The sequence below is a fragment of the Artemia sp. Qi Xiang Cuo genome, chromosome 5 (genome assembly GCF_049724085.1).
Source record: "Artemia sp. Qi Xiang Cuo chromosome 5, ASM4972408v1, whole genome shotgun sequence".
Classification (NCBI taxonomy): domain Eukaryota; kingdom Metazoa; phylum Arthropoda; class Branchiopoda; order Anostraca; family Artemiidae; genus Artemia; species Artemia sp. Qi Xiang Cuo.
The window spans coordinates 20,175,813-20,200,850 of record NC_142798.1 but is presented as its reverse complement, the minus strand read 5'-3'; the positions used below and the strand labels follow the sequence as shown (position 1 = coordinate 20,200,850).

The 25,038-nt window shown below is 35.1% G+C and overlaps 2 protein-coding genes across 2 annotated transcripts in view; one reads left to right on the top strand and one right to left on the bottom strand.

Annotated features, from left to right (window-relative positions):
- The window catches only part of LOC148951932 (protein phosphatase PTC7 homolog), a 77,166-nt gene extending 57,551 nt beyond the window's left edge, over positions 1-19,615 (bottom strand). Inside the window, exon 1 of the mRNA XM_089089414.1 lies at positions 19,473-19,615. The gene's annotated coding sequence lies outside the window, so the exon portion shown is untranslated. The remainder of the gene's footprint in view (positions 1-19,472) is intronic.
- A 1,617-nt stretch (positions 19,616-21,232) lies between these two features.
- LOC148951931 (uncharacterized) overlaps positions 21,233-25,038 on the top strand; it is a 35,466-nt gene continuing 31,660 nt past the window's right edge. Inside the window, exon 1 of the mRNA XM_089089412.1 lies at positions 21,233-21,325. Within this exon, the coding sequence (XP_088945538.1) occupies positions 21,305-21,325 (21 nt within the window). The 5' untranslated portion in view covers positions 21,233-21,304. The remainder of the gene's footprint in view (positions 21,326-25,038) is intronic.

Below are 25,038 nucleotides of genomic sequence, written 5' to 3'. Positions count from 1 at the left end.
TGCCACTCCATATTGTCCAGAACTAATGTAGGTTCATCTCTGAACTCCGTTGGTGGTTCTAAAATTGGTTCAGGTTCTGTAAATGATGATGTTTCACGATCCAATGGCGCTGCTATTTCATTAATCTATAGAAAAAAGGTTTATTTTCTATTTGCAATAAGCATTATTTCATAAAGTTGAAAAATCATTTTCATTTCTATTCGTGTGTTTACCCGAATATTTGATACCTACCATTTTTCTACATCAGCCACAAAACTCAATTCCTCCTTGAATTATTTAAACTAAATAGTTACCCCCACCTCCCACAGAAAGTTCAGAAAAACACAAAAGCCTTATCTGTAGTGAAACATTTTTCTAGTCGTATGTTTACACGAATATTTAATAAGTACCATTTTTCCATACCATCCACAAAACTCAATTCCTTCTAGAATCATTTAAACTAAATAGTTACCCCCTCCCACAGAAAGTTCAGAAAAACACAATAGCCTTATTTATAGTGAAGCATTTTTCTGGTCGTATGTTTACCTGAATATTTAATACGTACCATTTTTCTACACAACTCACAAAACTCATTTCCTCCTAGAATTATTTAAACTAAATAGTTACCCCCGCCCTAGAAAGTTCAGAAAAACACAATAGCCTTATTTATAGCGAAGCGTTTCTTAGCCGTATGTTTACCCGAATATCTAACACGTACCATTTTTCCGTACCATCCATTCACAAAACTCAATTCCTTCTAGAATTATTTAAAGTAAATAGTTACCCCCGCCACAGAAATTTCAGAAAAACATAATAGTTTTATTTATAGTGAAGCATTTTTCTAGTCTTAACTTTATACAAATATTTAACGCCTACCCTTTTTCCGTACCACCCATTCACAAAACTCAATACCTTCTAGAATTTTTCAAAGTAAATACTTACCCCCTCCCACAAAAAACTCAGAAAACTACAATCACTTTATTTACAGTGAATCTTTTTTCTAGTTGTATGTTTACCCGAATATTTAACACGTACCCTTTTTCTACACCACCCACAAAACTCAATTCCTCCTAGTTTTTTAAAGTAAATAATTACGTATAAGGTAGAGGTAAAATACCTACATTTCCAAACTGAGACTGCACTTGTACATCTGAAGCCCCTGGCAAAGCATAAAGGGGGGTGTCCTCCCGATCTTGACTAGATGAGGCTGATGCATTATGAGAAAGCATCACTTCCCTCTTGAATTTTCTACCAGGTTGCATAGTGGTCTGTAGAGAGCTGACACTGGCATGAGAGGGTCCTGGTTGGTCCAGAGAACTTGTAATAGAGCTAGCATATCTGATGATGGATGGTCTTGCAGCTTGCATCGATGTGGTATCACCCCATCTTGGTCTCTTTTTGGGGGGAGAGTAATTGTATGAATCCACCTCCTCCTCCTTAAAAAATGAGAAAAATTTAGTAAGGAAATAATAACCCCTCTTTTACAGATAAATTGCCCTCTAAAGTTTATTCTGATGTTTGTAGTGCTATAACTATTAGCACTAGAAATATTAAAAAAAGCTTTTAAAGTAAAATTTTGGAAAATTTTTTAGTTTGGGGGGGAGGGAGATTTCAAAAAAATCTCCCCATAATATAATTTGCCCTATAAAGTCGATTCTGATATTTGTAGCACTCTGTCTTAGCGCTTTATAAATAATTAAAAAGGCTTCTAATGTAGAATTTTGGGAAAATTTGAGTTTGGGGGGAAGGGAGATTTCAAAAACATCTTCCCATAATATAAATTACCCCCTAAAGTCAATTCCGATATTTGTAGCGCCCTATGTCCTTTTTGTACAAAACTTTAATTTCTGCCTAAAAAAAAATTGAATACGATTTGGATGTATATAAATTCTAAGTTTAGTGCACTATTCTTTTAACTAACGATTTTAATAACAACTTTAATCTATATTTTCAACATGTTTTGAAACAGACAAAGACATGTGTTACTAATCTCGGTGATAACACGAGCGTCCCAAGTCTGTTTTCCAAAACTAACCGTTTTCTTATAACACAGCTGGTTCTATTTTGATCGGAAAAAAAGAGAACAAATCTTAAATGCACAATTGTGAAAAGGGACATTTTGAACGAGATAACTATTTCTAAACAATTAAACTCGTAAACATAGGAGGAGGAGGGGATGTTATTTACATAATAGAAAAAAGAGCGTACTTTACGTTTTCTAGCGGGTATACTCATCATATTGTACAGTTTGTAGTGTTGGGGGGAGGGGGGGCTCTGTCCCCCTGAAATTTGAATTTACTGGTAAAATGATTTTTATTTGGAAATAAATTAAGAAATTTAGTAAGCTGTACTCACATTGAAAATTGACGGATCCATTGCTCCAAAGTTAACGATATTCGGTGTATTATCTAGAATATATCAAATCATAATGAAAATTAAATCGTATGGTATGGGCATTTTATACAAAAACTAAAGGACGAATAAAAAACGGATGTTGGGTCGAAAAACACTCTGCTTGAGTTATATAATTTCGTGCATACTCCCAAAACATGTTGGACTACTTTATACCATGCCCGCTTTAAAAAAAAATGTGCACGTGAAGCTGAAGTGTAATTCCAATGTGTAATTGACAACAATAATGCAATCTTTGTCAGCTTTTTTAGAATGTTGACGTGTAAGTGTAGTGTCTCAGGCATGGGTTTTCTTGTCCCGTTTCATGTACCGTTCATATTGCATACACTTTTGACCATATTCTTGTAGGCGTGAATGTAGGTGTGAAAGTGTGCATGGTCTTGTAGGTGTGAATGTAGGTGTGAAATAAGCACTATCATTACTACTATCAGTAGCTGATGTCACAGCTGAGTAGCTAGAAAACTTTGTTATTCTAGATTAATATGTGCTTGTTTTTTCTTCAAATTTCATGTAGAAACACCACTGCCATGATCTTTTTTATTTAAACGGAATAATTTCTGCTCGTTTTAAGTTTTAATATCACGCCTTAGTTTTAGCTGAAAAATTATTTGGAAAACTTATTTAGACATTATATAATGTCTAATCATCACTGATCTAGGGGAGTATATAACTTACTAAGAGAGTTTGGACAAGGAGTGTATGTGATAGTAGTAAGTATCTATTGAATTCTGATCCTTTATGTTCCCTGGCAGCTTTCCAAGACAGATTACCAGACTAGTTATTTGGCTCAACCATACATGCAAACGGTACAAGATAATAGTGTATACAATATGAACGATACATTGGAATTGCGCAAGAAAAACCCATGGTTGCGTCATTAAACTCACGCGTGAATATTTTAAAAGTTGGCACACTATAATGCATGTTATGAAACTAAAGACAAGGTTTTTTAAACTTGGCAGTGTATAATGTGGTCATACATGTTTTGAGAGTATGGTCGTAATAGTATCATGTTGTCAAACAGGTTTTTTTCTGTTTTTGTTGTCAATTGCACAATGAATGTTCGTCATGAGTTCACGTGTACATTCTTAAAAAACTGGTATGATATAAAGTAGTCAAACATGTTTTGGGGGCATGCACAAAATTATGTAACTCAACATCCGTTTTTATTCGTCCTTGAAAAACTGTTTAAAATGTTCATGCATCGGAATTTAATTTTCATTATGTTTTAACATATCGAGCATAGTACACTGCATATTATTAACTTTGAAAACAATGGATTTGTCAATTGTCAATGTGAGTACAGCTTATTAAATTTTTTAATTTATTTCCAGATAAAAAGTATTTACCAGTAAATTCAAATTTCAGGGGGACTTAGCCCCCCCCCCACCCCCAACAATAAAAAACCCATACAAAAGTATACTCGTTAGAAAACGGAAGTACGCTTTTTTCCTCTATGTAAACAAAAACCACCCCCACCCTGCTCTGTAGAAAAAGTTATTTCGTTAAAAAAAATGCCCTTTTTTCCAGTTATAAAAAATATTTTTATTATCTAAATATAAGCTTCTGTGTTACATGAAACGGTCACTTTTGGAGAACAGGCGTCGCATGCTCATTTTATCACAGAGATTAAAACCATATGTGTTTATAATTACAGAAAAGGGTCCTTTTTTGGAACCAAAATTTCAAACGTGTCGTATCTGAAAAAAAAGCTTGGTGATTAAGACGGGCTTTGTCTAATTCTAGCCGGAAACTCAGAATTGATAGGGGGCAAGATCAAAAAAGGGGTAATTAGTGATTGGATAATTTTTTAACGTTAAATCTCTGAATAAAATATTTTTGGAGAAATTATTTAAAAGGTATAGTTTATTTATTCTAAAGATAATCACATAGGCCTCAACAGCAAATCATTTTAATACTTTTCCACAGGGGGATTTCCACTAGGTATGTTAAGATTCAAGCTAATTCTTGTAGGCTACCTTTTAACATAGCTTTACGGGGGGGAGGGAGATACACACTACACTCTGCTCATAAATTTGACATCGTGTCTGAGCTTTTTCTGAAAGATTTTAGACTACTGTAATTATTTAAAAGGTATTGTTTATTTATTCTAAAGATAATGACTTAGGCCTCAACGGCAAATCATTTTAACACTTTTCCACAGGGGGATTTCCACTAGGTATGTTAAGATTCAAGCTCATTCTTGTAGGCTACCTTTTAAAATAGCTTTACGGGGTTTGAGGGTGTCGTCTTATTCTGTGTGTTTTTTTTTTACTTGGTGATCGTTCAAAAAGCGAGGATTTTTGTTACATAAGTAATTCTTGTACCTTTTAAAATAGCTTTACGGGGGGGAGGGAGATACAAACTACACTCTGCTCATAAATTTGACATCGTGTCTGAGCTTTTTCTGAAAGATTTTAGACTACTGTAATTATTTAAAAGGTATTGTTTATTTATTCTAAAGATAATGACTTAGGCCTCAACGGCAAATCATTTTAACACTTTTCCACAGGGGGATTTCCACTAGGTATGTTAAGATTCAAGCTCATTCTTGTAGGCTACCTTTTAAAATAGCTTTACGGGGTTTGAGGGTGTCGTCTTATTCTGTGTGTTTTTTTTTTTACTTGGTGATCGTTCAAAAAGCGAGGATTTTTGTTACATAAGTAATTCTTGTACCTTTTAAAATAGCTTTACGGGGTTTGAGAGACTCTGAAAGGGGTAATTAGTGATTGAATAATTTTTTAACATGAAATCTCTGAATAAAATATTTTTAGAGAAATTATTTAAAATTTATAGTTTATTTATTCTAAAGATAAAGACTTAGGCCTCAACAGCAAATCATTTTAATACTTTTCCACAGGGGGATTTCCACTAGGTAGGTTAAGATTCAAGCTAATTCTTGTAGGCTACCTTTTAAAATAGCTTTGCGGGGGGGGAGGGAGATACACACTAAACTCTGCTCATAAGTTTGACATCGTGTCCGAGCCTTTTCTGAAAGACTTTAGACTACTGTAATTATTTAAAAGGTATTGTTTATTTATTCTAAAGATAATGACTTAGGCCTCAACGGCAAATCATTTTAATACTTTTCCACAGGGGGATTTCCACTAGGTATGTTAAGATTCAAGCTAATTCTTGTAGGCTACCTTTTAAAATAGCTTTACGGGGTTTGAGGGTTTCGTCTTATTCCGTGTGTTTTTTTTTATTTACTTGGTGCTCATTCAAAAAGCGAGGATTTTTGTTAAATAAGTAATTCTTGTACCTTTTAAAATAGCATTACGGGGTTTGAGAGACTCTGAAAGGGGTAATTAGTGATTGAATAATTTTTTAACGTGAAATCTCTGAATAAAATATTTTTGGAGAAATTATTTAAAAGGTATAGTTTATTTATTCTAAAGATAATGACATAGGCCTCAACAGCAAATCATTTTAATACTTTTCCACAGGGAGATTTCCACTAGGTATGTTGAGATTCAAGCTAATTCTTGTAGGCTACCTTTTAAAATAGCTTTACGGGGAGGAGGGAGATACACACTACACTTTGCTCATAAATTTGACATCGTGACTGAGCTTTTTCTGAAAGACTTTATACTACTGTAATTATTTAAAAGGTATTGTTTATTTATTCTAAAGATAATGACTTAGGCCTCAACGGCAAATCATTTTAATACTTTTCCACAGGGGGATTTCCACTAGGTATGTTAAGATTCAAGCTAATTCTTGTAGGCAACATTTTAAAATAGCTTTACGGGGTTTGAGGGTGTCGTCTTATTCTGCGTGTTTTTTTGTTTACTTGGTGGTCATTCAAAAAGCGAGGATTTTTGTTAAATAAGTAATTCTTGTACCTTTTAAAATAGCTTTACGGGGTTTGAGAGACTCTGAAAGGGGTAATTAGTGATTGAATAATTTTTTAACGTGAAATCTCTGAATAAAATATTTTTGGAGAAATTATTTAAAAGGTATAGTTTATTTATTCTAAAGATAATGACTTAGGCCTCAACAGCAAATCATTTTAATACTTTTCCACAGGGGGATTTCCACTAGGTATTGTTTATTTATTCTAAAGATAATGACTTAGGCCTCAACCTCAAATCATTTTAATACTTTTCCACAGGGGGATTTCCACTAGATATGTTAAGATTCAAGCTAATTCTTGTAGGCTACCTTTTAAAATAGCTTTACGGGGTTTGAGAGTGTCGTCTTATTCTGTGTGGTTTTTTTTTGTTTACTTGGTGGTCATTCAAAAACCGAGGATTTTTGTTAAATAAGTAATTCTTGTACCTTTTAAAATAGCTTTACGGGGTTTGAGAGACACTGAAAGGGGTAATTAGTGATTGGATAATTTTTTAACGTGAAATCTCTGAATAAAATATTTTTGGAGAAATTATTTAAAAGGTATAGTTTATTTATTCTAAAGATAATGACTTAGGCCTCAACAGCAAATCATTTTAATACTTTTCCACAGGGGGATTTCCACTAGATATGTTAAGATTCAAGCTAATTCTTGTAGGCTACCTTTTAAAATAGCTTTACGGGGGGAGGAAGATACACACTACACTCTGCTCATAAATTTGACATCGTGTCTGAGCTTTTTCTGAAAGACTTTAGACTACTGTAATTATTTAAAAGGTATTGTTTATTTATTCTAAAGATAATGACTTAGGCCTCAACAGCAAATCATTTTAATACTTTTCCACAGGGGGATTTCCACTAGGTATGTTAAGATTCAAGCTAATTCTTGTAGGCTACCTTTTAAAATAGCTTTCCGGGGTTTGAGGATGTCGTCTTATTCTGTGTGTTTTTTTTTGTTTACTTGGTGGTCATTCAAAAAGCGAGGATTTTTCAGAGACACGATGCGGCTTTCCCACTGGTACTGTATGGCCGGTTATCGACACTAACTAGTTTATTGCATGCATTAAATCAGTATTTTTACGCAGTGGAACGATAAACACATAAGTCATATCTTTAAAAAAAAAGTGAAGATGGAACATTTTAATAAAGTGTGTTCACATGACAATGTTATTGTAGCATTGAATCTCAACAAGGAGAAGTATTTAAACTATGAAACAAGTACAAGTGGTAGAACTATTGGAAATGTATGCATGCATTGTCATGACAGTAAGGAATGAAAATTCTTTGGAATACCGAAAAGATTCCATTGTACAAATGGTGGATATGCGAGATTGAGATCTCCGGAGATGATTGCACTCAAAGAGAATGCCAAGATAAAAATAATTGTTGATGATAGAGGACAACTCCTTGCTACTGTTGCAGTTAGCACATTACCAACTAATATATCCAATCGTCATCTTTTAGATATTGGCATTCAACGGAAGATCAATAAAAGAAAGGCATACTCTTCTAGGAATATCGTAAACCATATCTTGGCTACGTGCCGAAACTGTTACTTGTGTAAAAATAATGTAATAATAGACAGTGAAATTGCCAGAAAAATAAAAATGGCATTGTCAGAAAACATCACTATGGAATATCAAGATGAATTGATGAAAAACAAAGTGCCAGCAAACGTTACTACCATTAATCAAACAGTCGATGAATCAAATAATAGCAAAGATGAAACGTATATTAAACCTGTCGGTGACACACCAGTAAATATTGTGCATGACTCAAAATGGAATAATGATTATTCTACCGATTACGAGTTAAGAGAAGACAATAGCTACAATATCAAGAGAGAACATGGTGAACTATTTTATAGAACAGATTGAAAATGTCCAAAGCTGATCATTGATAATAATAATGTATCATAATATATTTTTTTATTAATATTCTACATGGCGTTATTTCATTAAAAGTATATTATGCATTACATTGTTACGTGTTCATTATTTTTAGAGTAAGCTAGCATATCAAACGTTTAGAATGTCTATTAAAACATTGGAGACGTAAGAAAAGGAATTCGCATACATCTATTTTCAGACACATGGGATAACATTGTTCTCTAAACGGTTCATGATAAAAAAATAGTTTGGGACAAGAAAAAAAAAACCTAAAATAATGTCGTGAAATCATTTTCAACACTCAGAGCAGGTGGGTGTTGGGATTGAATCATAGAGAAACAACGAATTTACTTATAAAAAAAAATGTGACTCAAAGACGTTTCGTTCTTTTCACTGGCTTGATATTGCATACAAACGAGCCAATCAGGTGTTACAATCCTTTTGTTTTTTTCAAAATTCAACAAAGCAACGAGTGTTTGGCTACTTTATTTTGCATGTTATTTCTAATGCCAATTAAGATGAAGAAATGTCTTCAAAGTCAAGGCTATAAGAAAAAAAGTTCTGGATATTTTTGCCAGTTTGTAGCTTATGCACTAATATCGATATCAGTAACGATTCTATTTGAACTTTCTCCAAGTTGATCAAATTTATCTCTAAACGGTTCATGATAAAAAAAAATAGTTTGGGACAAGAAAAAAAAACTAAAATAATGTCGTGAAATCATTTTCAACACGCAGAGCAGGGGGGAGGGTGTTGGGATTGAATCATAGAGAAACATCACACAGACACACACACACACACACACACACACACACACACACACACACACACACACACACACACACACACACACACACACACACACACACACACACACACACACACACACACACACACACACACACACACACACACACACACACACACACACACACACACACACACACACACACACACACACACACACACACACACACACACACACACACACACACACACACACACACACACACACACACACACACACACACACACACACACACACACACACACACACACACACACACACACACACACACACACACACACACACACACACACACACACACACACACACACACACACACACACACACACACACACACACACACACACACACACACACACACACACACACACACACACACACACACACACACACACACACACACACACACACACACACACACACACACACACACACACACACACACACACACACACACACACACACACACACACACACACACACACACACACACACACACACACACACACACACACACACACACACACACACACACACACACACACACACACACACACACACACACACACACACACACACACACACACACACACACACACACACACACACACACACACACACACACACACACACACAACACTCACAGAATAAGACGACACCCTCAAACCCCGTTAAGCTATTTTAAAAGGTAGCCTACAAGAATAAGCTTGAATCTTAACATACCTAGTGGAAATCCCCCTGTGGAAAAGTATTAAAATGATTTGCCGTTGAGGCCTAAGTCATTATATTTAGAATAAATAAACAATACATTTTAAATAATTACAGTATTAAAAAGTCTTTCATAAAAAGCACGTACACGATTAAAAATTTATTAGCAGATTGTTTTGGTTTACTTCCTCCCCCCCCCTCCCGTAAAGCTATTTTAAAAGATAGCCTACAAGAATAAGCTTGAATCTTAACATACCTAGTGGAAATCCCCCTGTGGAAAAGTATTAAAATGATTTGCTGTTGAGGCCTAAGTCATTATCTTTAGAATAAATAAACTATACCTTTTAAATAATTTCTCCAAAAATATTTCATTCAGAGATTACACGTTAAAAAATTATTCAATCACTAATTACCCCTTTCAGAGTCTCTCAAACCCCGTAAAGCTATTTTAGAAGATACAAGACTTACTTATTTAACAAAAATCCTCGCTTTTTGAATGACCACCAAGTAAACAAAAAAAACACACACAGAATAAGAAGACACCCTCAAACCCCGTAAAGCTATTTTAAAAGGTAGCCTACAAGAATTAGCTTGAATCTTAACATACCTAGTGGAAATCCCCCTGTGGAAAAGTATTAAAATGATTTGCCTTTGAGGCCTAAGTCAATATCTGTAGAATAAATAAACAATACCTAGTGGAAATCCCCATTTGGAAAAGTATTAAAATGATTTGCTGTTGAGGCCTAAGTCATTATCTCTTGAATAAATAAACTATACCTTTTAAATAATTTCTCCAAAAATATTTTATTCAGAGATTTCACGTTAAGAAATTATTCAATCACTAATTACCCCTTTCAGAGTCTCTCAAACCCCGTAAAGCTATTATAAAAGGTACAAGAATTACTTATTTAACAAAAATCCTCACTTTTTGAATGACCACCAAGTAAACAAAAAAAACAAAACACACAGAATAAGACGACACCCTCAAACCCCGTAAAGCTATTTTAAAAGGTAGCCTACAAGAATTAGATTGAATCTTAACATACCTAGTGGAAATCCCCCTGTGGAAAAGTATTAAAATGATTTGCCGTTGAGGCCTAAGTCATTATCTTTAGAATAAATAAACAATACCTTTTAAATAATTAAAGTAGTCTAAAGTCTTTCACAAAAACCTCAGACACGATGTCAAATTTATGAGCAGAGTGTAGAGTGTATCTCCCTCCCCCCCCGTAAAACTATTTTAAAAGGTAGCCTACAAGAATTAGCTTGAATCTTAACATACCTAGTGGAAATCCCCCTGTGGAAAAGTATTAAAATGATTTGCTGTTGAGGCCTATGTCATTATCTTTAGAATAAATAAACAATACCTTTTAAATAATTACAGTAGTCTAAAGTCTTTCAGAAAAAGCTCGGACACGATGTCAAATTTATGAGCAGAGTGTAGTGTGTATCTCCCTCCCCCCCCGTAAAACTATTTTAAAAGGTGGCCTACAAGAATTAGCTTGAATCTTAACATACCTAGTGGAAATCCCCCTGTGGAAAAGTATTAAAATGATTTGCTTTTGAGGCCTAAGTCATTATCTTTAGAATAAATAAACTATACCTTTTAAATAATTTCTCCAAAAATATTTTATTCAGAGATTTCACGTTAAAAAATTATTCAATCACTAATTACCCCTTTCCGAGTCTCTCAAACCCCGTAAAGCTATTTTAAAAGGTACAAGAATTACTTATTTAACAAAAATCCTCGCTTTTTGAATGATCACCAAGTAAAAAAAAAAACACACACACAGAATAAGACGACACCCTCAAACCCTGTAAAGCTATTTTAAAAGGTAGCCTAAAAGAATTAACTTGAATCTTAACATACGTAGTGGAAATCCCCCTGTGGAAAAGTATAAAAATGATTTGCCGTTGAGGCCTAAGTCATTATCTTTAGAATAAATAAACAATACCTTTTAAATAATTACAGTAGTCTAAAGTCTTTCAGAAAAAGCTCAGACACGATGTCAAATTTATGATCAGAGTGTAGTGTGTATCTCCCTCCCCCCCCCGTAAAGCTATGCTAAAAGGTAGCCTACAAGAATTAGCTTGAATCTTAACATACCTAGTGGAAATCCCCCTGTGGAAAAGTATTAAAATGATTTGCTGTTGAGGCCTATGTCATTATCTTTAGAATAAATAAACTATACCTTTTAAATAATTTCTCCAAAAATATTTTATTCAGAGATTTAACGTTAAAAAATTATCCAATCACTAATTACCTCTTTTTTGATCTTGCCCCCTATCAATTCTGAGTTTCCGGCTAGAATTAGACAAAGCCCGTCTTAATCACCAAGCTTTTGTTTTCAGATACGACACGTTTGAAATTTTGGTTCCAAAAAAGGACCCTTTTCTGTAATTATAAACACATATGGTTTTAATCTCTGTGATAAAATGAGCATGCGACGCCTGTTCTCCAAAAGTGACCGTTTCTTGTAACACAGAAGCTTCTATTTAGATCAGAAAAAGATTTTTGATAACTGGAAAAAAGAGCATTCTTTTTGAACGAAATAACTATTTCTACAGAGCAGGGTGGCGGTGGTTTTTGTTTACAGAGAGGAAAAAAACGTACTTTGCGTTTTCTAACGAGTCTACTATTGTATGGGTTTTTTATTGTTGGGGTTGGGGGGGGGCTAAGTCCCCCTGAAATTTGAATTTACTGGTAAATGCTTTTTATCTGGAAATAAATTAAAAAATTTAATAAGCTGTACTCACATTGACAATTGACGAATCAATTGTTTTCAAAGTTAATAATATGCAGTGTACTATGCTCGATATGTTAAAACATAATGAAAATTAAATTCCAATGCATGAATATTTTATACAGTTTTTCAAGGACGAATAAAAAACGGATGTTGAGTTACATAATTTTGTGCATGCCCCCAAAGTATGTTTGACTACTTTATATCATACCAGTTTTTTAAAGAATGTACACGTGAACTCATGACGTACATTCATTGTGCAATTGACAACAAAAACAGAAAAAAACCTGTTTGACAACATTATATTATTACGACCATACTCTCAAAACATGTATGACCACATTATACAATGCCAAGTTTAAAAAACCTTGTCTTTAGTTTCATAACATTCATTATAGTGTTCCAACTTTTAAAATATTCACGCGTGAGTTTAATGACACAACCATGGGTTTTTCTTGCGCAATTCCAATGTATCGTTCATATTGTATACACTATTATCTTGTACCATTTGCATGTATGGTTGAGCCAAATAACTAGTCTGGTAATCTGTCTTGGAAAGCTGCCAGGGAACATAAAGTATCAGAATTCAATAGATACTTACTACTTGTGATGGGCTCTTATAAACCGCTAGTTAAAGGCTTTGGACCATAATTATTGCAATGGTACCGTTTGATGCTTCCAAACCCTTCCACTAAAGAAGTGGCGCCAACAATGCCGTCTTTAGTGCATTATTGCACTTACGGATGGTAAAAATGATAAAAGGCACGTAGATATGAGTAATTGCCTTAAAATGAGCCTTCCCGGGGTATGCTTTAACATATGAGTGCATCAGATTTGCAAAAATAGTGGATTATCTGGAAAGTAATCATAAGAAGGAACAAACCATGATTGAGAAAAAATTCAAGCAGGAATCGAACGCATAATAATCTAATTTCAAGTCCAGTGTTGTACTAACAGTGCCATGTCTCTAATAATCTAATTTAATATATTGGTGTTTGTTGGACTTGAATTGCATAGCTTATTAAGAGGACCAGGAGGAGGAACATGTGAGAGGTGTTCTCGCAAACCTCCAGTAAAAGGTTTTGCATCTTATTTATTACAGCTATACCGTTTTATGCTTTCAAGATTCTGGAAGATTCTAGTTTAGTGGCACCAAAAGTTTTTTTTTTAGTACTATATCTCACTTGCGAATGGTAGAATTGATAAAAAGCACGTAGATATGAGCAAAACTTTTCCAATGAGCCATTAAACATCACTCTTAGAAGTTCTGGTTTCCACTCGAGACATGACACTAAAAGTGCCGTTCTTAGTGCCATTTGAAACTTGCAGATGGTGGAATTTATAGAAAGAACGTAAATACGAGCAATATTTTTTATATGCACTATCGAAAACTTATCTACGGTGTTCTGGTAGCCCACTAAGCCCCACCACTTGAGAAATGGGATAAGAAGTGCCTTTTTTCGTGCCACATGGCACTTGCCGATAGCGGAATTTATATAAACCACGTATATATGAGAAATGGCTTTTGAATGACCTCTTAAACATCTCTCTATGATGTTCTAGTAACCTGCTAGGCCTGGAAAAAAGAAGAAAAAAAAGACCGTTTTTAACGTTTTCTTAACTTTTAGTTACTATAAGTTGAGGTTCGCTATTTTCTAGGTTGCAGCTAATGCTTCAACAATGACAAAGAGTTCATTGTAAAATCTCTCAAGAAACTAATTAACATCGAAATCTTTGAAATTTAATTGATGGTAGGATTTGTAAAAAGCTAGTAAATATAAGCAATAGCTTATAATTGAGCCATTAAACATCTATCTACGATGGTGTGGTAGCCTGCAAATGTTTCAGTAGCCTTCTGGTGAGCAGACGATTTACGAAACTTACTAAGGAGGTAAGGAGGGGGAGTGTACGGGAGGGATTCTTGTAAACCTTCAGTTAAGGGTTCTGGAATATAACTATTACAATAGTCCTTTTTTTTGTTAAATTAGGGTTTATTCAACCGAAAATAACAAAATCCAGAAGCTAAGCTTGCACAGGAGATCACTAACCCAACTATGCCTAAGAACAACAATAAAGAACTATCATATAAAAATAACTAATAAGCGAATATACCACCCCTACTCATTATCAACTCATCAATTCTCAACATTCAACATGTTCGACCTTGTCCTTCTCTATCCATCAACCAAACACAAAAATCAAAAAAAAATTTACAAATTAAAGGCAAAAGAAACCAGAGAACTGACTCACTCACCCCCATATACCCTAGAACAGTGTTCTTTTAACAGGCTTCTAAATTCCTATATCGTTTATATAAACTACTATATCGTTTTCAGTTGCTATGTCGTACTTACGAATGGTAGAATTGAAAAAAAGTACGTTGATATGAACAATAGCTTTCAAATGAGCCACTAAACATAACTCTTATGAGTTTCGCTTGTCCAATAACTTCAGCTTTTCCACTTGAGACATGGCACCAAAGTGCCGTTTTTAATGCCACTTGGAACTTGCAGATTGTGAAATTTATAGGAAGAACGTAGATATGAGCAATATCTTTTTTATCAGCTATAGAAATCTGTCTACGATATTATGGTAGCCTGGTAGCGCCACCACTTACGAAATGGCACAAAAAGTGCCATGTGGCACTTGCAGATGGCGGAATTGATAAAAATCACGTAGATGTAAGAAATATATTTTGAATGAGCTATTAAGTATGTTTATATGATGTTTTGGTAACCCCCTAGGCCTGGACATTTGTGAGGGGTTTTAGGTTTTTTTTCGATTAATTAAAAAAACGTTTTCCACAAAATAAGTTTTCCAAAGAAAAGTAAACAACTCCATTAAACAAAAAATTAGCAAAAATAAAATCAAATAATCTACCAAGCGTGAAACTACCACAACTCAGCATCGATAAATAAATCAAACCCAAACCGAACAGAAATTACAATAAATAATCGAGTCAAACTCAAAACGAGCAGAAATTAACATAAGTTGGGCGCAAAACCCCTATGCCTTCCCAAGGCCAGAACAAAATTTGCACTTTACTGAAAAAAATATAAATGTTTTTACTTTTATAGATTTAATAAATCAAGTAATATTAACATTTTGACTACTAAATATCAGTAAATGTATATTAAACTGACAATGCACATTCATTTGTATTTTTTCACTTACGTTATTTTGATTTGGCTAAATTTTAAGAGCAGAAGTAGCCCCGAAAGTTTGAACGCAATACCCTCAGTCGTTCTTGGGATACTGCTGAGACGCCTTATTTGGAATTAGCTATATCACAGTGCATTTTGATTTAATCTTAAGGCAATATTTAGTTTTTAAACGTAGTGGGCAAATTGGAGGATGAACTTGGGGGGCTGGGAGTGAAAGGAGGATTAGCTGCCCTCTAATCACTTTTGACTATTAAAAAGGGCATCACCCCTTTCTATTTTCAATCGAATGAGCCCCTTTCGAAGTTCCCACGACAACTCCTTCGATACAAAGTGCACTGGTCTAAAAAACAACAACAACAAAAAATATCACCAATCACTTTCGACTATTAAAAAAGGTACTAGCCCTTTCAATTTCAAATCGAATGAGCCCTTTTTCATGTTTCAACGACAAGATTTCAATAAAAACCTTATATGCCCCGGGGCATAATTATAACCCTTGCCCTGAGGGTTGTGGGGAGTGTCCTCCTTAAAAACATATTTTCTATCTGGAAATCAACTACGCTGAACAAAATGGATATCTCAAAATTTTTATTGGATTTGTTTGGAGGAATGATGGGCGCTGGGGGGGGGGGGCTAGTTGCCCTCCAGTCACTTTCGACTATTAAAAAGGGCCCTATCCCTTTGAATCCCAATCGAATAAGCTTTTTTTCAAGTTTCTACGACAGCGCCTTCTATAAAAACCTTATATGCCCCCAAGGCATAACTTAAAACCCTTGCCCTAATGACTGTGGGGGAGTATCCTCCTCAAAAATATATTTTCTATCTGGAAATCAACTACGCTAAACAAACTGACTATCTCAAAATTTTTATTGGATGTGTTTGGGGGAATGATGGGAGAGTGGGGGCTAGTTGCCCTCCAATCACTTTTGACTATTCAAAAGGGCACTAGCCCTTTGAATTTCCAATCGAATTAGCATTTTTTGAAGTTTCTACGACAACGCCTTCCATAAAAACCTTATATGCTCCCAGGGCATAACTTAAAACCCTTGCCCTGTGGGTTGTCGGGGAGTGTCCTCCTCAAAAATATATTATCTATTTGGAAATCAACTAGCCTACGCTGAACAAAATGGCTATCTCAAAATTTAGATTGGATGTGTTTGGGGGACTGATGGGCGTGGGGGGGGTGGTTAGGTGCCCTACAATCACTTTCGACTATTAAAAAGGGCACTAGCCCCTTGAATTTCGAATCGAATGAGCCTGTTTTGAAGTTTCTACGACAAAGCCTTCAATAAAAACCTTATATGCCCCCAGGGCATAACTTAAAACCCTTGCCCTGAGGGTTGTGGGGGAGTGTCCTCCTCAAAAGTATATGTTCTATCTGGAAATCAACTACGCTGAACAAAACGGCTATCTAAAAATTTTTATTGGATGTGTTTGGAGGAATGATGGTCGTAGGGGGGGGCTAGTTGCCCTCCAATCACTTTTGACTCTTAAAAAGGGCACTAGCCACCCCAATTTCCAATCGAATGAGCCCTTTTCGAAGTTTCTACCACGACTCCGTCGATACGAAGTGCCTGTCGAAGAAAGAAGAAGAAAAAAACACATTGTGGCCACATCGTTCTTTAGTTAGGCAGCGCTAGCGCGCTGCCTATGAAATCACCATGAACTTCTTTTTGCAATAAACTCTTACTCTTAAGGCGAACCAGAAAAATAGTTACCATTCCTGAATCAGTGTCAGATGGCATTTGTTTTTCACTATGCAGTTTTATTTCAAAACGTGTATTTTAACTTTTAGTTACTATGGGCTGTGGTTCGCTCTTTACTAGCTTGCAGCTACCGCCGCAACCATGATGATGTTACACTCCCCATGAACAAACGGTTAGTTTTGGAAGAAAATAATGCTCATGAAAATACCAGGTCAGATTTCCCTTCTTGTTAGGGACTGAGCTTAGACGGTATCATCGTCACCACCGGGCTCCACGAACTTCGTAGAAGATTCGCTGATAAAATAGGACTGGCAAACGACCTTTTCTACATTTACATCATGTTGCTCAAGAAAGTCTGGGTGGTTGTCAGCAATGACCTGGCACTTGAATAAAAGAAAACAAAAGAACTGGTCCATGCTGTATTTACTCAGCTGGTAAAATTTTAATCTTCTCGTCGTCACTCTCTCTGTTATTAATTTCCTATAACGAAAAACCAGTTCAAAGGTTTGAAGCTGAAACGGAACTTTTTTACAAAAATTTGAAAGATTTATGGAAACGTTATTGAGTTTGCTGTTTTGTGTGGCGCCTACGAACAGACGCAGGTTGCCTTTAATTTACGGCGTGTTTTCACTTTCTGTAAAAACTTCTCCTGTAACATCGGCCAAGATGCGTACATATATATTAAGATGAAAGTCGTCAAGAAGAAATGATTCTCAAACTATAGCGGACAATCGGCTCGACCATCTCCTGCTCAAAACCTCCGAAAAAAACCTGGCTGAAAAAGCTGATCTTAATCTTCTTGTAAAGAAGTGAAGAGTTGGAAAGCTGCCAACTTAAAGCTTAGCTTGTTTTCTATATCTTGGTTTTATTTTCCTTTAATTATGCTTCCATTTTTTTACTTTTTTTTATATCTACTATGAATATATCACTTGTTGCTTCTTCTATGCTGCCAACAGCCTATCTTAAATATTTTTCAATCTAGTTCAAAACCCATCAACAAAAAGATGAAAGGAATCGAGCTCAAAAAAGAAAAAAAGAACAAAGAAGTGGACATTTGTTAGTTTAGCAAAATACAAGGCAAAAAAGGAATTCAATAGCTCAGTTACAGATTAAACAAGAATACTAAACCACTGGTGATCTGCTATTTTTTTTCATAAAATTTTGAAAACGGGATATCTGGTCTTCTAAGATATGTTTATTAGTGAATCTTGAGTTGTGTCCGTAGTAGCATTTGAGGCAAACATTAATCGAAACAGATAAAGGTTGAGCGGATTGTTGCTTAATAAGTTTTAGCGAATATTTTTCAAAAATGCATAATATACTCGATATGAGGTAGTACGAAGGCGGTGTAATAACTGGTGAGGTGGAAACGACTAAAATGAAGTTTCTCCGAAACATTTCGAGCATATGAGGTAGGCATTTGGTGAGAAACACGAGTGATTAGAAGACTACGAGTGTGGTGGATAGAGATGCTGATAAGGAGACCTAGATATGAGATATGGTTATTTGTCAATATGCCAATCTTTCTGATAAGAAGGTAGTGTTAAGACCGGCGAGGAAATGTTTGAGGGGCCATTGCCCCAATCAATACCTCCAACAAAGCAAGATGCACACTAGGTGTCTGCCATTCTGTAAAAAACAGAAAATGGCTGGGAGAGGGCAGGAGAAAGGGATACAGTTGGGGCCACAGACCCACTTCGTAATTTCTAACAATACTAACCAAAAATCTTTGCATGCTCTTAGTTCAAACAAGGTGCTGCATGCCTATTTTTTTTTATTTAAATGTTCGCTTCGAGGTTTGTCTATGTGTGTGAGTAAGGATTGGAGATTCCAGTGGCCAAGTTTCGTCATTGTTCATATTTTCCGATTTGTACCGGACAAAGGAGCATCAACCTGCAACAAAGAAGTCACCAGCCCTTCGAAATTTTCAAAATAGTGAACGAACTTCTGTACAAAAAAACTGACGCAATACATATTCATACTATCTTCAAGGAGTATGAATCAGCATTAAAATGAAGACTGTGTTCGTCTCGGTTCAAAAATTGATTTTTGGCACGGGGCAACTTTTTTTTATCATTACTAAGAAAGAAGCAAAGGGAAACCACCGATTTCTTAGCAATGTGGAAACTATTGAATCCTAGAAGGTACGCGTGACACCGTTCCTGTATTTCAGTCCCAAATGCAGAAAATGAATTACAAATGAAACTTACCAGAATCACAAACGGAACTCACCAGAATCACAAACGAAACTGGATAGTAAAAGTAAAACAGAAATGGCTCGTAAAAGTTTTGTTTTGACCCCTCATTTTGCACTAAAAATTTGAACGGTTCAAATACTCAGCAAAATATCCTCAATGTGACATCAGGAGATTATCTGGAGATGGTGTCAAGAAAGACAAGAGTTACATTTGTAGCGCTAGAACTAAAATTGTTCCAATTCACGTTTCTTTGGGCCGACATTAGAGGAAAACCTATTTTCTATTTATAGATGCGATAAAAGATATACTGTAGAAATTGAAGGAGTTGACAACTTATATTAAAGATAATTCCGCTAAAAGGCTATTTAGAAAACAAAAATCTAGTTACAAACTTTTGTCTATTTTTTCTACTTTTACTGCAAATTACCATACTTGCAATCAGAAGAAGGGGACAAGTAACCAATGATCCCAAAAAAGGCAGCTGCTTCCACCTCTTTGCAAGACTGTACTTGCAAGACCATACACTGTACTTGGGATTTTATTTCGTCGACGCCCCCCCCCCCAGGTTGGAAGAAGCCCCGGTAATTATCTTTTAGCCAGTACACAATCGAGAATTTGGACCTATAAAATCAGACAATAACCGGTTTATTGCTATTTGTATACGGAGACAATTAGCTTCGACTCAGAAGGAAAAGAACATTGTAGCTATATTTTAATAAATATTTAGTAGGGATTTTGGTTAGGTTAGGTTATATTTTGTATGCAACCCCGCTATACTTACCCCCCCCCCCCCCAATGTGCAAATATACTGCCCAAATTTTATATATATATATATATATATATATATATATATATATATATATATATATATATATATATATATATATATATATATATATATATATATATATATATATATATATATATATATATATATATATATATATATATATATATATATATATATATATATATATATCCTATTTATCTCCCAAGCGTCTCATTTGTTTCAATCCCGTACCTGTAGATCCAGATTCTCGAGTTTGTACTGGCTAAAGGACACCCGAGACGGTCAATCATTTTGATCAAAAGCTTCCGTCAATCAATTGATTAAAGCATGATTGACCGTCTAGGAACCGATTGAGTCATTCAAACTTTCTATCAATCTCCGTCAACACTTGACTCAAGCGCCAAACAGGTTCTTAAATGGTCATTCATGTTTTAACCAATTGATTGACGGAAGCTTTTGATCAAAATGATTGACCTTCTAGGGTGTCCTTAACAAATAAGTACCGAAGTCCATATTGAAATTGGTCCGAAAGAATTCCGAAAAAAAAATCGTGAAAAAAAACACTTTAAAATGCATCAAATTCGAATTTTTCTTTACATATCCGACCCTTTCTCCTAACGGATAAGGTCCTTAAAATCTCTCACTCTGTGGGCAAATTACACCCTCTTCATCAAATCGTCCGGTATTGTGGCTCAACAAAATTTGCCTACTTCTTTGCATGTTCAAAATTCTCGCCTGACGAAATTTTTGCATTGTTTGTATCCTTGCAATTATTCTTTGAGTCATTAGGCACACTATTTTTATTACACCAGAAAAGTCAATGACATGGTAAAAAGAGGAAGATGCATCGAAAGCTCATCTGTATATTAACAAATAATAATAGTTAGAATTAAAACCGGCTAAACTGGACCAAAATTCGGGTTTTAAAGACAACATTCAAGGACGGTCAAACAGCCAAACAATAGTTCTCGTATTTTACAAAAACTAAGTTAGTTATTTTACTGACTTTGAATTTAACGAGACTCGCCCTTTTCGATAGGAACAACTTAGGATAATGTGGCTATTCAGAAATCTGGTAATCTTTCCCATTAAACATGGTTCATAGCCAGATTTTAATTTTGGAGGCAGTGGCGGATCCAGGGGGACGCGCCCCCCTAACGTAGTCTGAAGTAGTGTAATTTACCTAATTAACGCAAGTTTGCATTAATTAAACTTGCTCCTAACACAAGTTTAGCGGATCAATCTATTTTGCACCCCCTCCCCCCCCCCAAAAAAAAAATCCTGGATCCGCCCCTGTTTGGAGGAGCCCCAGCTCATTTCGTCGGAGACTATAATTCACCTTAAAGGGGAATATACTTTGCAGCCATTGTGTGCTCAAAAATATATATTTAAGTAAAACGTTTCTATATTCGGGTTGGGAGGTAGGGGCTCAACCTCCTGATTTTGTCTACGGCACTGCACTATAATCAAGTCAAACTTTCACAATTCCACGAACTGCACTTAGCATCAACTAAATCTGGAAGAAGATTATAGGTGGTCAGTAGTAGAGACATCACTTCATTCCCCTACCCCGATATCTGGTTACGGTCGCTTTTGGATAATTTTAAACGAACCTTAGACAAACTTTATGGCTAAAACATAAGATTTCTCAAAGGAAATATTAGTTTTCTTCTTATTATTTGCTGTAAAATACAAGATTGTGTCACAAGTATTTGCCAGTTCCTGATGACAGTAAAGAATTAGGGGGGACCCATCGAAACTAATCAGCTAGTGGGACTGAACTCATCTGGAGTGAATTAGGGATAATTTGCAAAATTTATAGTTTCTTCTAATTTGAAAAATATTGAGATATGGTTGAAAATAACAATTATAACTTTTATTACAAAAAAGGAAGACCTAGCACGATACAGCTCGTTACTACCCAGTAAACATTGACGCGGTCGCATAGAAATTTCAACATACAAATGGGGTGATATAAGGGAGCTCGTCAAGGAAAAGCTGTTGCTTGTTGCATTTAATCCAAACACTCACTTGCATGAAAATTAGAATTACTCTTGAAACCCAATTTGCCTAAAAAAATGCAATATATTTAAAAAGAGGAAATTTTGAAGACGGGCTAGTTTCTAGGTAAAAATCATCCCAATGTGATAGTCTTAGGGGGAAAACCTAAGATAAAGTATTTCTATGGTTTTTTTCCCATGCACTCCTCTCAACAACTAATTTACACAAATAAAGATTCCACATTGCAAATAAAAACGCCTTTAAACAAAACTAACACCAATTAAATACAAAACTGATTCAGAGCCAAATCAATGGTACGGTCGTTACGCTTTAGGAAACTATCAATAGTTCGCCTATTTTTTGTGAAACACCAAATAGCCTGAATTTCTTGTAAATATTCCTGATGTAAGTATTCCTGATCCATAGGTCAAGGCAAAAAAAACTTGCAGAAAATTAAGATGTGTCTACAGATTATAAGGCGTTCAGTCTATTATATATTTTTTGGTATTTTTCTTATTCTATTTTTCTCTCTTTTTCTTTTTTTTCGGTCAAATTTAGACCGCAACTCTCTAATACAGTTCAAAAAATTAGAACTTGGAATTAAGCCATTTCCAATTTTAATAAAAATCCTTTACTTTAAAACAAACACACCTAAATAATATAATTGTTCAAAGTCAAATCATTGTGATTAAAAATGGACGCTTGAAAATGTACATTATTTAATTTGAAGCACTATTTGAAATTTAGACCAAGGAGATATGAGGGTGGTATTACCTTTAAAATGGTTGTAGCGAAAGCTGCAACCTAATAAAGAGCGAACCGCAACCTATACTAACTTAAAGTTTAAAAACACGTTTTGAAAAAAGTACTGTCTGAGCGAAATTAAAGCTTAAAAAGAAAAATAATATTGCTTTGCCGATTATGCTGGATATATCTACAAAATTAGATAAAATAAATTCACTCGTGGTATTTTCAATTTTTATAGAATTCTAAAAACTAGCCCTTTACTGGAAAATGAGCTTGCTTGAGTTTGTAGATAATTATAATTGCAGACTAAAAAAAACATCAATATCATGCTTGCTGTAAAACTGAGGGACTTATAAATTAGTTTTTGTTTTGTGTAGCCTAGTCGTAGAAATGGCTGCTTCTAAAAACACGTTCTGTTTTTAAAGGGGGTTTTTTTTGTGTTTTCAGTAAAGCGCTAGTTTTTAGAATCCTACAGATATTGTAAAATATCACGAGTCGGTTTATTTGAGCTAGTTTTGCAGATACATTTACGTAACCTGATGAACAATTTTTTTCGTGTTAAGCTTCAACTTTGCACTTTACTTCCGTAAAAAGACTTGTTTTTTTAAATTAGTCTTTGCACCAATAACGACATAACTACATTAATTACATAAAATTTTTCCACTTTAAGTTTTATTGTCGTCCTTTGCTTTCATGTACAGTAAAACTGTAATTTTGAGACAATTTCTCTTAACAGACCTTAAAATTAAAAATATAATTCTGAGCTAGCTGTAAGTTTTTACAATAAATATTATTGCCAGCGCAAAATCAAATCGCATTAACCGCAAATGACATGGTAGCTTTCCGCATTCATTTAGCTCCATGTTTGCTTTCTTTGAGCGAAAGCTAAGAACAATACAAAGATTTTTGAACTTTAGTTAAATGAGTCCATTTAATTGTATATATTCTTCAACTTGAGTAATATGACATTCTCAAAACTTTTTTGGCGATGAGTTATTTGAGCAAGATATTCAGCGAAACCTAAAAGTCCCACAACTTGAACACAATTATATTTTTTTTAAATCAAGAGATTTCTGACTTAAGATAACGATTATCTTTTGTTAAACTGCTTATGATAAGAAGCTTAGGTTCCTAGGGCCGTCTTTTCCTTTTGTTTAAGACCTCTTCCAAGTGAGGTGCCGTTCTTGGTGCCATGTTTTTCTTTTGTTTAAGACCTCTTCCAGGTAAGGTGCCGTTCTTTGTGCCGTGTTTTTCTTTTGTTTAAGACCCCTTCCAGGTGAGGTGCCATTCTTGGCGCCGTGTTTTTCTTTTGTTTGAGACCTCTTCCAGGCGAAATGCCGTTCTTGGTGCTGTTTTTCTTTTGTTTAAGACCTCTTCCAGGCGATATACCGTTCTTGGTGCCGTGTTTTTCTTTTGTTTGAGACCTCTTCCAAATGAGGTTCCGTTGTTTGTGCCGTATTTTTCTTCTCTTTAAGACCTCTTCCAGGTGAGGTACCGTTCTTGGTGCCATGTTTTTCTTTTGTTTGAGACCTCTTCCAGGCGAAGTGCCGTTCTTGGTGCCGTGTTTTTCTTTTATTTGAGACCTCTTCCAGGCGAAGTCCCGTTCTTGGTGCCGTGTTTTTCTTTTGTTTGAGACCTCTTCAACATAATTTCCAGGTGAAGTCTGTCACAGTTACCCGTCTTCCAGGACTGTCAGTTTTTATTTCATTACCTACTTTATGACCACTGATTTGCTATAAAAAGAATCTGGGAAAACTGTCCAACATTTTCTTTTACCGACAATAAAGGGGCAGTAACCTTTGAGCATAAGCACACAACACTATTTGGGATCATGTCGTGCCAAATTTTTGTAGATCTTGCCATGTTTGGACACAAAGGTTGATTTACCTTGACCTTCGGGAGTTATCCGATTTTGAAATTTGAAATAAGCATTTAAAGGAATTTCTCAATTGTGTATTGTGTCAAAAATTCCGGATTTTAACAAAAGCTCCTTAACTTTGACGGTGAAACTCAGCACGTTTTTTAACGCTCGGTCAATAG